The following is an 18,850-nucleotide window of genomic DNA, read 5'->3' on the forward strand; positions in this document are numbered from 1 at the left end:
TTGAGATGTTACATTTCTGAGAAGAAGACTTTATATCTCATAGTTCAGACTTTTCTTCGCAGAATTAGTAGTTTATATCTCGCAATTGCGGGAATCTCGTAATTCAGACTTTTTTTTCGTAATTGCTAGTTTATATCTCACAATTTGGACTTTTCTTCTCAGAATAGTTAGTTTATATCTCATAATTGTGGGAATCTTATAATGCAACCTTTTTCGCAATTGCTAGTTTATATCTCACAATTTTGACTTTTTTTCTCAGAATAGGTAGTTTATATCTCGCAATTGCAGGAATCTTGTAATTCAGATTTTTTTCACAATTGCTAGTTTATATCTCACAATTTGGACTTTTCTTCTCAGAATAGTTAGTTTATATCTCATAATTGTGGGAATCTTATAATGCAACCTTTTTCGCAATTGCTAGTTTATATCTCACAATTTTGACTTTTTTTCTCAGAATATATAATTTATATCTCGCAATTGCGGGAATCTCGTAATTCAGACTTTTTTCACAATTGCTAGTTTATATCTCACAATTTGGCCTTTTTTCTCAGAATATATCATTTATATCTCGTAATTGCGGGAATCTCGTAATTCAGACTTTTTCCGCAATTGCTAGTTTATATCTCACAATTTAGAGTTTTTTTTAGAGTTTATATCTCGCAATTGTGGGAATCTCATAATTCAGTTTTATTCCCCCGCAATTGCTAGTTTATATCTTACAATTTGGATGTTTCTTCTCAGATTTGCTAGTTTATATCTCACAATTTGGACTTTTCCTCTCAGAATAGTTAACGAGTTTGTTTGCCCATATAATCATTAGGAAATAGAGTAAACATATTTGGCTTGCTGTCCACTGATGAGGGGCTCGATGAAGCAGCTTCAGCTCGAGCTCTGATATACCCCCCAGGGACTTGATATAAGGTGATTACAAAGGGCAAGGTATACCTAAGAAGAAGGTGGTGATTGTGAAGGTGGAGGGATGCTGGGACAGCTGAGACTGGAGAGAGGTAAGCAGCTGCTTATATACTCTGGCTGTTGATTGAAAGATTAGATGGGCTCGCTCCTCCCTAACCTACGTTTAGGAACTTCATGTAGTTTATATCTCGCAATTGTGAGAATCTCGTAATTCAGAATTATTTTCACAATTGCTAGTTTATATCTCACAATTTGGACTTTTCTTCTCAAAATAGGTTGTTTATATCTCACAATTGTGTGAATCTCATAATTCAGACTTTTTTGAAATTGCTAGTTTATATCTCTCAGTTTGGACATTTCTTCTCAGAATAAATAGTTTATATCTCGCAATTGCGAGAATCTCATAATTCAGACTTTTTCACAAATGCTAGTTTATATCTCACAATTCAGACTTTTCGTCTCTGAATTCGGAGCAGAATTGACCACAATTTTAAGAAAAACATTTTCAGTTCAGTTCCAGAAAAAAGTCTGAATTGTGAGATAAAATTACCTTGTTATTAATATTTTTTATTCCATGGTAGAATTAAGTTTCAAATTCACACAGATGTCAAATAATCTCATCAACTACCAACATCATCTACTAACCATAAACAAACAAATGCAATAATGTCTGTCTTCATTTTTAACACTGTCTTCATTTTTATCATCTCAAACCGTACAAACATCCGTCTGTCAGCTGTTTTGCTTGTAAAGTGTTTTTGTGCATCTTTTGTGTGCATTTTGTATCTAATGCATGACATTCAGACATTTTTAAGTGTCCAGACACTGCTCCTAAACTACCGTATCATTCTCTCCATCTGTCTTTCTATCTCAAGGTTGTTTCTTGGCGTTCCTGCCGAACTTGTCACTGAGTTGTTGAATGAGGTCAGCCAGTTCTCCAGTGGCCTGAGATTTCTCTTCCAGAAGTTCGTAGCGCAGACTGGAGATGTCCTGTTTTATTTCCTTCAGTTCACCTTTAACACACATGGAGTTTAAGTTACTCAAACCGTAAATAAGCAGATTTTTACTCTTAAGGTCTCTGCACACTGAGTCCGAAATTTTCGTATGCGTTTTTTCGTATTCATTATCCTAAAAATTCGTCCCGCACAGAAACCTTGAACACTGAGTCTGATGCATATTAATTAATATGTTGAGAAAAGATTTGCAAAACAGTAGCCTACTAAATGGAGTCTTCAAGCACTGAGGATGATTTTGTTGTCCTCTCGCTTCTTAAAAAAAGAAAAAGAAAGAAAATATCGGCTCCATCCAATCCTGAGATATAGAGAGGACGGAGAGTTCCCCCTCCTTATTAAGGAGCAGCGGGATTATCACGGGCAATTCAAAGTTTACTTCAGGATGCCAGTATCTCAGTTTGATGCTTTGCTAGCAAAACTAGAGCCACATATTAAAAAGAAGACCACCAATTTCTGTGAACTTAGTGGGCAAGGATCTATATAGTGTTTTGTGCTGCGAGACGAAGTGGATGAACTTGAAAATCACCATTCTGGATTTTGGCGTTCGCTTGTATGGTGGCTCTGAACTGTCAAAACACCTCAAAATGTTTGCAACAAATGATAAAAATGCAAAAAATTGAATCCGATCCCAAAAATTTTATGACGGATGAACATTTTGGAGGCAGTGTGTAAATGTGAGGTCGTATTTGTTTTTCAACGTGCGAAAATTTTGGACGAAATTTTCAGACTCAGTGTGCAATGACCTTTACACAAGAAAGTTTGAGTGATCAACAAGACACATGATTTGAGCTGACAGTCTGGGGTGAAATAAATCCAGAGACTACAGTAAATTTACTGGGTTTGTACCTTCATTGACTTCATCATTCTCTCTGTCGACCTGCGCCTTCAAAACATAGCGCTTAATCAAGCGCTTCATTATTTTCTGTTAGACAGACAGACAGATATGAGAGAGAAAGAACTTGTTAATTCAAACTGACTGCATACAGAGATCACAATGAACTCTCTTCAGGTTCATATGGTTTGAATCTCTGACCTGATATCTTGTGGGGTTTTTGATGGGTGTCTTCACAGTGTTCTCCTCTCGGCTCCTGAGGTTTGCTCGATGACGAACAGCCTGAAAAAAGGCCAATATTCAACATGCATTATTACTGCTTTGAGAAAACCAGATTTGAAAACCAGATTTCAGCCATTTGTTCTTTAAATGACACTTGATTGAGTCTCACTGTCAAGATAATTGCCATTTAAAGGATCTTAATCAAAGTCTTTCTGTCCGTCTGCAGCTGCAAATCAGTTTTGAAGCCACAAAACTGCAGACGAGACATCAGCCAATCAGACAAGACAATCAGATCTACTGTGAGATGGATTAAAGTTTTTTAAAAATTACATCTACGTTACATGAAGAACTCAAATGATGTTCAAAAGAAAATATAATTAGATACTTTTAGTGTGCTTTATGTGTTTTACCCTCAGCCGTGAATTGAGCATTCCCATCTCCAGCTCATTTTCATGCCGATGACCTTTGCCCTTACACAGTCGTATAAGGCAGGACTTGACCTGGATGATCAGATAATAGAAAGATTTTGGGGTGGGCACCAGGTTAAACGGCGCAGGCAGCGTCCGTCCCTCATCGAAATATGACAACCAGAGTTTAGCACGAGCAAACTTCCACTCCACATCAGCATCTTCCTGCAGAGATAGAGAGATGTATGAACTCACAAATCCTGATTCAATGCCATTGATGATAAAGAATGGATATATTTTATGTAAATATGGTGTAAGATAAATATAATAAGTTAGGACAAAAGTATTCAAAAAGCAGTCAGATGACATTACCTAAAATGTGTAATCTAATAGATTATGTTACTAACTACAGTTCTTCATCATGTAATCATCAGTCATTTATCTTTCTTTAAGGAAATTTAGATATGTTTTTTGTGAAACCAAGACTTAGAAAGTTTGAGAATCAGTATTTTTTTGCAGTAAATTCGTACCTCAATTTCCTGGTAGGAGCTGTTGATCATTGCGATCAGCATGTTGAGAAGAACCACCACCATGGTGACGTTATAAACCCCATACAAAACGTAACCGATGTTCTCGATGAACTTATGATCATACTTCAGAACCACAGAAATCACCTCCGACAGACCGAATATGGACCAGAACAGAGTCTTAAAGCTCTCCTCAACCCTGTCAACAAACACAGAGCAGAGGAACATTGTTGCTCAGATGTTGCTCTTTTATAGATATTTTTGTTTGTTTTTAGACAAACTAAACAAAACAGGTTTAAACCATTATTTTTGATTAGAGCAATATAAAAAAATTAATAAAACAAAATCAGTGCAGAAACACTGAGAAAGTTGTTGACTGAATTTGTGACACAGACAGAGACTTTTGTTTGCAACCATTTGTATCTTAGTAAATCTGAACTGTTTGAGACCTGTTGCGATCTCTTTTAGAGAGGAAACATATACGATTATGATATGGTCTTTTTCGCTGGAGAAACAGTAGAAAAGAAGAAGAACTTCAGCAAGCCTTCAGTTGAACATTTCTGTGATTGTCCTTTCTTGTGCGTAGCACATTTTTATTCCATCTGTGCCTGTTTTTAACAGAGAGCTGCATTCATGAGCTGAATGACTGCAGAATGAAGATGATGAATCACTCAGTGAAGCAGGTGGAGTGACGCTGGAGAACAGAAGAACAGAGGCTCTGTTAAATAATGGATTTGTTTTGTGATGTTGCTGAAATGTTTGTGTGTTAATGCTGAACTCATCGAGTGGACAGAGTCAAGGTCTCACTCCCTCCGTGTCGCTCTGAATATTTAAAAGGGTTGCGTCTGTGCCAAAGCTGGAATATAAATCACCAACAAAAGTATTAAGGTTTGCGTTGAGATTATTTTTAAGCACATTTTCTGTCCAAATTCTCAATGCTATGCATTTGGATACTTTTTTGATTTTAATTTAAACAATAATAATATTTAAATATTAAATATTTTATATTACTATTTTTATTTATTTATTTTTTCAGCATAAATAAATGGTACAACAACAAATATTACAATGATGTATAAATATTTTAAAATGATATATTATTATGCTTTTCATATTACAATGCTGCACATTTGGGGTAAAATGCAGTTAAATGTAATGAAAAATGCCACAATGCAAAATAAATAAATAAATTAGCTTTAATTTTCTTCATGTAAAATATAATTATAATTTCTTAATAATTTGGGGGTGTGATTAGGGTGTAATTATGAGCAGATTTGGTAATATTCACGCAGATACTCCTTCAGTCTTTCACATTCATAATATTATAAATGCATACATAAAGGTCCTAAAAATAGGATTTATTTTTTTCTTGTAAAATATAAATATACATTTCTGTATTATGATTTTGGGTTGAAATATGAGCAGGTTTTGATTCATGCAGATAATCTTTCACTCTTGTGTATAATTTAACTACAGTTAAATGTATTATATATTAATATATTAAATATAATTGCATTCACTTTTCTACCATTTTTAATTCTCTGTAACATTTTCCTTTTTTAATTTAAGTCTCTCTATTTCACACTTGATATTTTCTCAGTTTTCACATTCATTATTAATATATCTAGATGTGGTTTAGAGTTTCTCTCTGTCTCTAGTAATTTATCTGATGATTTCAGAGAGTAAGTATATTATAGCCACGAGCAACTGGTTTTATTAACATGTAAATCATATTAGAAAGAGACCATTCAAAACATGATCCACCTAAGAAGTTATTCTATCGCTTCTTTTATGATCTCCTTCTCTCTCTCTTTCTGTTTACCCTCATAAATTACATCTCTTTCTCTTTATTGTTCTTAATCACACTTCTTTTCTACTCATCTTTCCTGTTTTCCATCCATTAGTCTCTCTGAAGAAAGACTGGCCGCTCTCCACCCAAACACACCGGCTCAGACGAATAAATATTAGCAGGAGATTAGATGCCATCACGACGCCAGTCAAAATGATGAATCCAGCTCGTCTGTTTAATATGAAAAACTATTCTTTTGTGTGATGAGAGATAAAAACTTCAGTTCCTCTGTCATTCTTTAGATGTTTGCTGACAAGATCAAAAGCTATTAAATGTGTGTGAGCTAAAACTGACCTCTAAATTAAATCTGACAAAACCTCAGTGACGCCCAGCGACAACCTGTCAAGAAAAAACAAGTCAGCTCTACTTAGAGAAGAGCACTAATAGAATAACTCACCCAAAAATGAACATTTGCTGAAAAAGTACTCACCCTCAGGCCATCCAAGATGTAAATGAGTTTGTTTTTTCATTAGATTTGGATAAATGTATAGCATTACATCACTTGCTCACCAATGGATCCTCTGCCGTGAATGGGTGCCGTCAGAATGAGAGTCCAAACAGCTGATAAAGACATCATAATAATCCACAAGTAAACTCCAGTTCATCAATTAAAGTCTTATGTAGCTAAAAGCTGCATGATTGTAACAAACAAATCCATAACTAAGATGTTTTAACGTCAAACCGTTGCTAAAATATGAGACCTCTATCCATAATATTGCTTTCTCAAGGGAAAAATCATGCAAAACAGTTCTAAACAAATATATATCTCATTCTGACGGCACCCATTCACTGCAGAGGATCCATTGCTGAGCAAGCGATGTAATGCTATATTTCTCCAAATCTGTTTCCATGAAGAAACAAACTCATCCACATTTTGGGATGCCTGTGGGTGAGTATATTTGAAGAAAACGTTCATTTTTGGATGAACTATTTCTTTAAGACACATATCCTTCTCTGAAAAGGCAATCCTGAAATTCACTGCAATGGGATAATAATATGACAATAAAAGAGAAATGATTACAATGCCCTGCTTCATATTTGCTGAATAAAATTGGGCAACTGATTCCAAATGTGTCTGTTTTGCTCGAGTATGTCACACTTTCTCACAAAATATGATGAATTTCATAGCATTTTAGCTGTAAGGTGTCTTGTATTCTCCCTTTATCAGTTGAAAAACTGCCACAAAGACATGATTCCTGTCTTCCTCTCAGCTCATTTTCACTCGCATGAATGATTGTGAACCGTTCAATGCTATGTCCAAACAGCGACAGATAATTACAGATTTTGTGAAAATAAAAAGCTTATTTTGTAAAGTTGTTTTCACCACAGTAGAGCTTCTCAACCACGTTTGCTTCAGATGTGTTTCTGTATGTGTTAGTAGTCACAGGTAAATGTCCTAAAACTGCACAAACACACACAGAAGCATACCGTATATTTCCTTAGAGCCATTCTCTCTCTGTTTCACAGAATTACTTCACAGTGAACGTGCTTAAAGATGTATGCAGAGACAAAGAGAGATGCTTTCTGACTCATGTTTAGGTCATCTACCTTCCTTGAACACACACACACACACACACACTCACAGCAGGTTCCAGTTTTGTGTTGGTTTTTCTTCTGTTGCTTTGCGCCCACAGACTGGGCAAGAAAACCATCCCCTCTCTCTCTCTCTATTTCTCTCTTTCTTAAAATATCATCTGTATTTTATCCAGCCGTAGTCTGACTTTCATTCCCCTGTGTTTACAGGAATAGCTCTCACGTCTTCTGCTTCTTCAGGTCTTTAGCATTTATATTTAATTCATTTAGCAGATGCATTTGTACAAATCGATTGACTAATGAGATCTGGTGCAACACAAGTGATTCATCTTAACCAAAGCACTAGTGTTCCTCAGGGCTTCTGGCTTGAATGCAAATGAGGAGGGCGGGGTCTTCAAACCTGTCCTGAAGATGACCTATAAAATGCTTTCAAAAATCCACTGCATAATTCATATTCTGGAATAATTTACAACTTGATTATGCCATGTAGATCAATATTTAACCTCTTTTCAATATCTTATGTGTTTTTCCCCTGATAAACTGACTGACATTCGATTGTTAAAGATGCTCTGAGCATGTGTGTGATGCTGCATATATTTATATAAACACACACACACACACACGCGTTTTTCTTTTTATGAAAAGTTGGGACATCCCATAGGCGTAATGGTTTTTATACTGTACAAACTGTATGTGCTATTGCCCTACACCAACCCTACACCTAAACTTAGCCCTCACAGGAGACTTTGCGCATTTGTACTCCCCCCCCCCCCCCCCCCCCCAAAAAAAAAACCTCACTTTGTGTGATTTATAAGCATTTTGAAAAGTGGGGACATGTCCTCATAAGTCACCTTCTCCTTGTAATACCTATGTCATACCCATGTCATTATACAAATTTATGTCCTAATTTGTCACAAAAAATGCGCGCACACACACACACACACATACATATTTATGTACACACGTTTATATTTAAAATCATATATTACTATATTACATACCGTAATTATTATAAATAATTATATAATTGTTTTATAATATAAAATATTTTTACATTTATTATATTTATATTTTAAATTTATATGATTTATTAATAACATAAATATAATATATTTATATATGTATATACCACATTTATAATATATATTTGTGAATACACGTTTATATATTTAATTTGTATATAACATTGTAATCATATTATATATACATATTCAGTACAGTACACACACACACACACATATATATATATATATATATATATATATATATATGTGTGTGTGTGTGTGTGTGTGTGTGTGTGTAGATGTTATTTTGAAATAATTCAGCAAAATCCTTGAGTGACAGAAGGCCCCGTGGGTGACATTTTTCAAGATTTCCTTAAACGTTTTTATATGTTCCCTGGCGATAACCCACACACTGAGAAACACACACACACACACACACACACACACACACACTGTCACAAGCTTAAAAAGACTCTATGAGAGGAATTTGCTCAAATGAAGCTCCTCACACACCGAGCGTGTTTTCTGATCGATGTGCTTCAGCTTCTGCCAGCGGGAGAGTTTTGCCTTTTCGCTCCTGGTTCGAGGACATTTTCACTCATTCTGTCCATTCCTGTCTGCCTGTTTCCTCTGGTTCTTTATCTCTGGAGTGTAAAAGTGCAAAGCCTGCAGTGGTGCTTCACAGAGACGCTCCAGCATCACGTCTCTCTCTCTCTCCCGGCTGAATTCATTCAACACTAGGCTACTTGAACATGTTTGAGTATTCAGATTGTCACTCTCATTCTTTTTATCACAAACCTGCTTTATGTGTAAATGAGCCTCAGTATGGATTGTGCCTTATTCTCTAAACGAGCACAACCTAGCACTCAGAAACGACCTGCATCATGAGGACGGCGGAGTGCAATGACATGCAGCACATTTTGTGGCACGTTTGCATTATCTGACTTATTACATCTTTAGTGAAACTGGTACTAAACAACACAGGTGGTGCATGCAAAGTTATGATGCAATCCATTCTTAGTCAAGTCTCCCCTCTTTCTTATTTTTATATATCTATGCTTCCACACTATTATCACTAACTAAAATTAAAACTAGTAAAAATAATTTGTTCATTGAACGTATTTGGTCATTTAAATAAAGCTGCAATAAAATATACATATTAGATTAAAAACTAAAATAAATAAATAAATGTAAATTAAAAATGTTGCAATATCCTCATCTAGATCATTAACATTAACTAAAACGACACTAATTAAAAACATTTTGTTCATTAAAAATCGTTTATTTAATTAAAACTGAAACTAAATATACAGATAATTATAATTAGCTAAAACTATAAAAAAAAATCATTAGAAACAAATGTTTATGTAAATTATTATTAGTAACAAAAACTAAAACTGTTAAAACATTTTGTTCAATAAAATTTTTTTTCTTTAAATAAATATATAAAAATCTAGATTATTATCATTAACTAAACACTAAAATCACTAACTGAAAATAAATAAAAACTAGTAATATTAAATATATAAATAAATAAAGAATGAAAAATACTTAAAATAAAATTAAAATGAACATAAGAGCTATTTAATTGAAATATAATACTAAATACATATTATAGATCATATTTCACCCAAAAATCAAATATTAGAATCACAGTAGCCTTTATTTTCTTTTTGCAAATGTATAATTTTTTATATGTTATATGTGATTTCAGCGTGAAATTAGACCTGGATGTGTTTTCAGCCCATTTTCCAATTATGACGCCTTCAGAGCAAACCTTCTCTCATCCTTGACAGGTGTCAGTGCATGTGTGTGTGTGTGTGTGTGTGTGTTTGTTTGTGTGATCAGTTTGTGCTGTGCTGCTGTCTATCAAGTGTTAGCCAGCACTTCTTCAATACTGTCCACTCACACACACACACACACACACACACACACATACACCGTCCCACGAGAGATCATTATCACATCCACCTGCATCACACACACACACAGAAGTAACTGCGCTCTAACCTTTAAGGCTTGTTAGCAAACCCGTGAGTGTTTCCACATTGCTAAACCTCAAAACAATCTGTCTACTGTTCATTTCCTCTGATTCACATTGAATTCAGGGACAGACTGACCCTGCGGAGAATACACTGTAACGCTGGACAGAAAAACATCTGCAGAACTTGAAAAGTTCACATCAGATAATTACACAAAATCACATTTGCAATACGACTTCCATAATATGACACATTTCTGAGTTAAACTAAGTATCCAGTGGGAAATATTGGACAGCTGTACTTGATTTTAAGGTAACTATTTTTAATTTTTTTTGCTATCATAAAGTTGAGCTATTTTATGTTTTAAAAGTCAGCTAAATTATTAAAAGTATGCAATATTCGAGGCTGAATCTGTCACAAGCACAACTAAACGTCAAATATCTACTAACTATATACTTTTGAATTAAAAAATCAGCTTTGTCAGCAGAAAAGTTTTGTTTTCAGAGGATTATTTCTGTGAAAACACTGGGACACTTTTTGGATTTCATAGAAAGATAATAATAATAATTATAATAATGTTGAATTCATTATTAATGTATGTGTGTGTGTCTATACTGTATGTTTGTTAGGTCACTGTTCATTAACTAATGTTAAAAACCTTTGTAGATTAACTCAAATTAATAAATGCTGTAGAAATTAATGATAAATAATGCAGTTAACTAATGTTCACAAATGAAACCAAATAAAGAGAGCAAATATAATTTCCTCTTGAACAACATGCACTGAAGTTTGCTGTAAATTTTACAGTAACTTAGTGAGAGCTGGATGCCAGTAAGTTACTGTAAAAACGGTTACAGTATTATTACTATAATTGCATTTACAGTATAATAATGGTTTTACTGTATTTTCAATTACAGTATTATTACCGTATTTTCATTTACAGTATTAGTACCGTATTTTCATTTACAGTATTTTACTGTATTTTCATTTACAGTATCAGTGCTGTAGTGTTTATTTTCATGTAATTTAAAAACATTTTACCTGTAAAAAAAATATCAAATTGTGGTACAGCACTGTAATCCATTTTTTTTTACCACCCCAACCCCATAAAAATCATAATAACTCATGAGCATTAGTTCTGATAATATTATTTTTAATTGTTGAACATTTTCTTTTTAAAAGTACAAATTACAAGTCTTGATCTCTAGGATGAACTATCTGAAAAAAGGGCTTCACCACAGTCCCCAGGGCACTTTGTATCATGGCAAATGTTGAAAAGCAAAAACAAGTAAGTACACTAACAGTCAAAAGTTTTTGAACTGTTAGATTTTTGATGTTTTTAAAGAATTCTCTTCTTTTTTAACCAAAATACAGCAAAAGCAGTAATACTGTGAAATATTTTTATTATTTAAAATAACAGCTTTCTATTTGAATATATTTTAAAAGGTCATTTATTCCTGTGATCATATTCTATTCATCAAGGAAACCTGAAAAAATTTGACTGATCTGAATATTAGAATGATTTCTAAAGGAGCAGGTGACTCTGAAGACTGGAGTAATTTAAAAAGTCAGCTTTGATGACAAGAATAAATTACATTTTTAAAATATATTCGAATAGAAAAGATTTATTTTAAACATTAAAAATATTTTAAAATTGTACTGTTTTTGCTGTACTTTGGATCAAATAAATGCAGGCTTGGTGAGCAGAAGAGGCTTCTTTAAAAACATTAAAAATCTTATGGTTCAAAAACTTTTGACTGGTAGTGTTAATAAAATGAAATAATACAGTAAAAATGAGTTTGTGTTGTTGTGTTAAATTTCAGTCATTTTGACAGTCAAAGTTGACAAGCTCTCTGATGCGAAACAGCAGGATGAGATTCAGGCAGATCCTTTTTCTTTCCAGAATTCCAGCTGATCTGTGACTTTCAATGCATTTGGTGCCACAAAGATTGACTGTCTGAATGAACCTGCAAGCACAAGAAAAACAAAACAAACAAAAAAAAAACATTATTTTTCAAAGCAGTGTTTACAGAATTTGCCTCAACTGTCAAACTTGGTGCTGTATGCACTTTGATGTTAATAAAAGCATTATATACTACATCAGAACGCACCTACAAGGGAAGGTACATGATTAGTTGATAATCCATCACATTCAAATTATTAAAGCTCCATTTTAGAGGAAAGTGCTAGAATGCTGAATTAATGGGTTTGATTCCAGGGGCGGTTCTAGGGTGGATATCCGGGGCTTAGCCCAGAGACATTAATTTATGTATCAGGATAAACGGGATACAAGTCAAATAAAACAGGCTATGCTTATAAGTTACACTGGCTAAGTGGCTTGATTTTTTTTTAAAGCGACAAGTATAGTTAATTATAATTTGCACTTACAAATTGCATAAATAATATTATGAAATTAATGTTTTAAATATAAACACAAAAACATTTGAACACAAAAATATGTAATGATAGAAAGAAAAAAAAAATAGAATGATACTTTGAAAAACTGAGACTAAAACCAGTACCAGTAGGTGGCAGCAAGCCACTGTCTTAATGACTGAGCCATGGAGTCTTTTATTCAATCAATTCATTAAAAACTGCTGATTCATTCAGGAACGAAGAAACTGTTTTTATGAATGGATCAATGCATTCAAAAAAGGTAAATTCATTCAGTAATGAATCACTGTTATGTGCAGAGACGCACAACATGGCTTTGTTTAGAACCATTTTAGTGAAATAGAGCAAAAAGGCAATATTTTCTTCACGATTTAAATCACTTAATATAACTTCCTGTTTATTGTATTTTGTTGCCCTGACACTTAGTAAAGTCTGCCACAGACCATGCTAAATGCTAACCAGTCTGTTCATATAATCTAGTCATTCTAAATGTGTGTGTGCCCTAGAAAATCTGTGTTTATAATACCATGATTAAAAATCTATATTTGTTGCTATACGGTAACAGTGATCTAATTTTGTCAGATGGGGATATCGGTATTATGAATTTATAGGCTACAGTAAGTTAAAGATACCTGAAGCAGCTGCATTTTGTTGTTTAAGTGCTGGTTTAATACATTTACATTTACATTTATGCATTTAGTAGACGCTTTTATCCAAAGCGACTTACATTGCATTCAAGTTACAGTTTCAACATTTTTATCAGCTCTTGATTTCCCTGGGAATCAAATCCATGATCTTGGCGTTGCTAACGCCATGCGCTACTATTTGAGCTACAGGAAAGAAATAGAAATAATAAGTATAAGAAATAATAGAGTAATAGATGTATAAGAAGTAATAGAAATAATTTTAATGCGCATGAAAACTCAATCTTGATGCACACAAGACAGGGTAATAAAAACATTCAGGGCTTCGGCCCCCTTAGCCCACCCCTCGCACTGCCCCTGTTTGATTCCCAGGGAATGAATAACTTAATAAAATGTGTAGGGGAGCACAGGGCACAAACTAACACGGAGTTAGTTGTAACACATATGGTTTAAATATTTCCACACATAATAGCATAACCAAATTTACAGTATTTACTAGCTGCCAAATCAATGATCCGATATTCAATGATCTGCCATATATAAGATCTGATAACATTTTAAGCTGTCATATGGTTATGTTACAACGTGCCCCTCATATGTTACAATGCACCCCACCTAAGGGGCATGTTGTCACATTTCACTTCCATTCTTTTGAGATAAATAATGAAAAAAATATACACTGTAATTATGAAAAAATGCAACATATTTGTACTAGAGAAGTGTGAAATTAAAGCGTATAAAAAAATGATACTCTGAACCCCACGTGGATTTACACAAACTAAGAAAGTCAAACAGTGTTAGGTTGTGCCCCGTGCTCCACTACTTTAAATACAATATAACTTGCTTTGGATAAAAGCATCTGGCAAATGCATGAATGTAAATGCAATGTAAAACTAAATGTATTTTGGGTTACTTAATTCTGCATTTCAGCTGCCTGTATGATGATTCTGCCCTCATATTCAGGATCCTGTTTTTGCTTGGAGAAATCTCCTGTAGTCACAACACCCTTTTAGTGTTACTATAGTTTATGATCAGAAGAAAAAAAACAACAACAAAAAAATTACCGTACAGTAATACAAACATTTGTAATGAAATAAAAAATTTTGGTAACACTTTACAATAAGGTGACATTTGTTAACATTAGGTAATGTATTAACTAACATGAACAAACAATGAACAATGGATTTATTACACTATTTATTAATCTTAACATTAATCTTTGTTAATGTTAGTTTATGAAAATACAGTTGTTGTTTATTCATGTTAGTTCACATTGCTTTAATGTTAACAAACACAACTTGTGATTTTAATAATGCATTCGTAAATGCTGAAATTAACATTAACTAAGATATAAATGCTGTAGAAGTATTGTTCATTCTTAGTTCATGTTTAGTAATGTTTTTAACTAACGTTAATGTTAACTAATGAACCTTATTGTAAAGTGTTACCACATTTTCAAAACTTACTATATTACTATATTTCTAGCCCGTTCCTCTCTTTAAAAAGTAAACTCGTTCTGTGTTAGTGGAGAACAGCAGTAATTTGGCTACTTTAGTAACATTAGTTAAGTTGATGAAAGCTCACCTGTAGTTACGACGGCAATCACAGGAAACGACTCCAGTACTCCTCCGATGCAGACGACAAGTCCACAAACTTGAAAATAAAATACAAAAGATGTACTTTATATAGGTCCACACGTTTCTAACTTAAATAGCATTAAGAGAATTACACTTGCGACAAAGAGGCAGTGTACAAAAGATATTATGCCACTTAACTTCAGCTAACTGACATTATTATCTTACCAAAAAAAAGAACAAACAAAAGAAGTACTTGAAAATACTGTTTAAACTCTCCACTGAAACAGTGGTGTTGCCGTATGCACTTTACCTCAGTAACGTTAGTTTGTTGTTAAGGTTAGATAAGGACCTGCCAGATTAACTAACTTGCATTAAAGGGGTAGCATAACCTACAAACGTTTTTCTCGGTTTATTCTGACTAATATAGGTGACCTTAATTTACTCACCAGTCGATGTTATCACCGTTATGTTGGCGTTAATCCGGTCGTCAGTCAGAAAAAATTGCCCCAACTCCCGACATGAAAAAAAACACGATGAATAATGTTAGTTTGCTGTTAACAAGTTAAAACAACTTAAAATATCTCAGTTTTGCATAAAACAGAAATAATATACCAACCTTTTCGTCCAGTTAACAGTGCAACATTTCTCTTTTGTCCTTTTACCGCTGCTTCCACCAAACAGTAAATAAGAAATCTCCCTTGCCATTGGTCCGTTTTTCATGGGCAAGTTCACTACTGTAAATTTACAGTAGTTTACTGTAAAATATTTTAATTTTTTAATATTTTAATATGTAATTATATTTTCCCACAATCTTTTGCAGTTTACAGTAAAATACTGTATATACATTTTACAGTAAAATACTGTACAAAGTGTACGTAATAAACATTTTTCAATAAACTAAATGAGGCCAACTATTATTGCAGTCATAGTGGTCGTGCAAATATTTCATGTTGTATTTAAGCACTTATGTTACGTCTGTCCACGTACTGGTGAATTATATGAAAATGCATGAGCTGATTAAATGTATAGTAGCAATGCACTGAGAGTCACTTTCATTTAATGAGTAAATGTAAATGAAATATCTAATGGTCAGTCTGACTTTAGCAAACACAATCTGCAGTCATGCGTTTGGCAAACACTTTTATTCCAAGTGACTTAAAGTCTGCATTTGATCAGTTCATGAATTCCTTGAGAATCGAACCCATGACCTTTGTGTTGCTCTACTGTTTCAGTTGCTGTGATTTTTGACACGTTTTTAAGCAATCTTTTACTTGTTCTATTTACAGATTCTCCACCCCCACATTAAGCCTCTGTCCTCCTCATCTGAGGTTAGTTAAGTTCGTTGGAGGCGCAGAGGTGTTTGACGGTCTCATGACTAATGAGTTCCACCTTCTCCATGTGAACTTTATCAAGGCACGCTGTGAAATGCTGCATGTTGCTCTATAAGAACCTACAGATGAAAGCAGATCCACACTGCCCTCTACTGACACCACACACACTCACTGTTCACAACACACACTACATGGAACTGAACCCAATTCACCTGACACTAGAGGAACTTCAATATGTTTACATTATTCAAGTATCAAGAATAAAATTCAACATATTTACTTAGACAAAAAATGAAGAAAATGTGTGTATGTGTATAAAATTAAATATTAATTAACCCAATTATTCTTGTTGTTTCATTTATAAATATTTATTTATATATTAATAATGGCTATATTACTCAACAATAAATAATAAAAATGCAAATTTTAATATGCTCATGTTTAATGCACACACACACACACACACACACACACACACACACACACAAACACACACATAATGCTGTTCTGAAACATTTCAAATGTGTGGAACAGTTCACATAATTTTTACATGTACCGTAAGGGATCACCTCAATAATAATAATAATAATAATAAACAAAAAAACAGTAGTAGTAGTAGTAGTAGTAGTAATTTTCTTATTATTTTTTATTTTATTTCTGTTGTTTATTTACTGATATATATATATATATATATATATATATATATATATATATATACACACACACACACACACACACACATATATATATATATAATATTGAGGTGATCGCTTACGGTACATGTAAAAATAATGTGAACTGTTCCACACATTTGAAATGTTTCAGAACAACATAAAGATCATAAAAATCCCATCCTACAGGCCAGTAAGCTTTCATTTTTAATGTCCTAATAATGTATTTTTTGGGAGGGTTTTCTGTTGTATGAGAGGTCTCACACATCACCATGTTACGCTGACCTTCCAGTCCCCATCAAACATGAACCTGAGCTCAAACACAGTTCACTTTCTCTGATTCAGATTAAATCGGGCTGTGGACTCTCATTGATTTCATCTGCTCCACGGCTCTTATTGTCCTAAAAACAGTCTCCATCGCCACAGGACGCTCTGTGATGAGCACCAAACGATTAAAATCGATGCTTCATCTGACAGGCCCAGATACGTAGATGGGACTCTCCATTTAGAGCACTCACGGAGGAGTGTAACCATGGCGACGCTAACAGGGTTTCTGTGGGCCGTTACGGGCCGGTAGCTGGCGGTGCATCGCTTTAATCAGCATGCTAATTTACCACCTACGGCGAACAAAACTACCAGTGCAGACACAACACATCGTAATTAGGTTCGAAACAAATTACTGGCCAATACCAGAGACATCTCTTTATTCCATCCATTCATCCATCCATTCACATGAATTTGTAAAATATTCAGAGGATGTTTTTTTTTTTTTATAATTATAATAACAACATTATTGATTTGGCCAAAATAATCAAAGCGTGCCAATATACAGCCATATTGCATGGCTATGAGTGTGATATTGCATTTATACAACAGTTCGACAGCACGAGTGTGTAAATACATAAAAAATAACAACGGAGTGTCTTTAAAAGCTCTATTTTGTTCAGAACTGCTTCCTTCCACCAAGGATTCAAATCTAAAGTTGACAGTTTAACAGCTGAGCCCAAGCCTCTGTTATTAATTCAAAAATGTCACTTTAGAACTAGTAACAAAGGAACGTTGAGTTGCTTCATTAAAAGCATATTGTATTACTGTATTAAAAGTAGTGTATTATGTGTAATAGAGTATTATGAGGGAGAGAGACTGATCGAGTGTGATTACCTGTATCTGATATAGCATTCATTCTTCAGATCAATCTCATATTCACAATAAAACATTAGTTTGAATGTCTGCTGAGCAAAGCGATATCTTTCTCGTACTATCCTTTCATCTGTTAAGGGTGATTTCCATTGACAGCTCTGCTCGGTGCATTTGTTGGCTGCGTCTTACAAGCTGTTGTTGAAAGTAAAAATAACTTCATTGTTATTAAAAAGGCATTTCAGTCTCTTTCAATAAAGTCTTTACTGCTGACTCGTAAAAACAGTCTCTTTTCGCCATCTAATGGCAGAACAATGTAACTAAAATCACCATCACAAACGCACACCGTTTCTACTAAACACTATTGCATACTTCTATTATTTATATAAATTATTATTGATTGAATAATACTATTTATTAAATAGTGCCCCTCTTCAGGGCTAACCTGAAGAGGGGCATCAAGAAGGCCAAGCACTGCTACAAGCTAAAGGTAGAGGAGCATTTTTCCAACTCTGACCCCCGGCGCATGTGGCAGGGCATCCAGGTCATCAGTGACTACAAGCCATGCAACTCCACTCCAACGGTCACAGACGTCTCCTTCCTTGATGAGCTAAATTACTTTTATGCTCGCTTTGAGAATAACAGCAAGGAGACAGCCACCAAGATCACATTCTCAGGAGACCATCAGACCCTCAAACTCACCTCCACAGATGTCTGCACAGCATTGAGCCGGATCAATGGATGCAAGGCTGCTGGCCCCGACGGCATTCCTGGACGTGTGCTCAGGATATGTGCAGAGCAGCTCGCAGGAG

The 18,850-nt window shown here is 34.2% G+C and overlaps 1 protein-coding gene across 1 annotated transcript in view; it reads right to left on the bottom strand.

The window, feature by feature from the left end:
* Nucleotides 1-1,785: 1,785 nt before the first annotated feature.
* The window catches only part of LOC306853208 (short transient receptor potential channel 7), a gene marked incomplete at both ends in the record, with an annotated part of 49,955 nt that continues 32,890 nt past the window's right edge, over nt 1,786-18,850 (bottom strand). The window contains 5 exons of the mRNA XM_079390448.1: nt 1,786-1,928; nt 2,775-2,850; nt 2,962-3,042; nt 3,393-3,614; nt 3,920-4,115. Of these exons, the coding sequence (XP_079246574.1) occupies nt 1,786-1,928; nt 2,775-2,850; nt 2,962-3,042; nt 3,393-3,614; nt 3,920-4,115 (718 nt within the window). The remainder of the gene's footprint in view (nt 1,929-2,774; nt 2,851-2,961; nt 3,043-3,392; nt 3,615-3,919; nt 4,116-18,850) is intronic.

Source organism: Barbus barbus, assembly GCF_936440315.1.
Source record: "Barbus barbus genome assembly, chromosome: 33".
Lineage (NCBI taxonomy): Eukaryota > Metazoa > Chordata > Actinopteri > Cypriniformes > Cyprinidae > Barbus > Barbus barbus.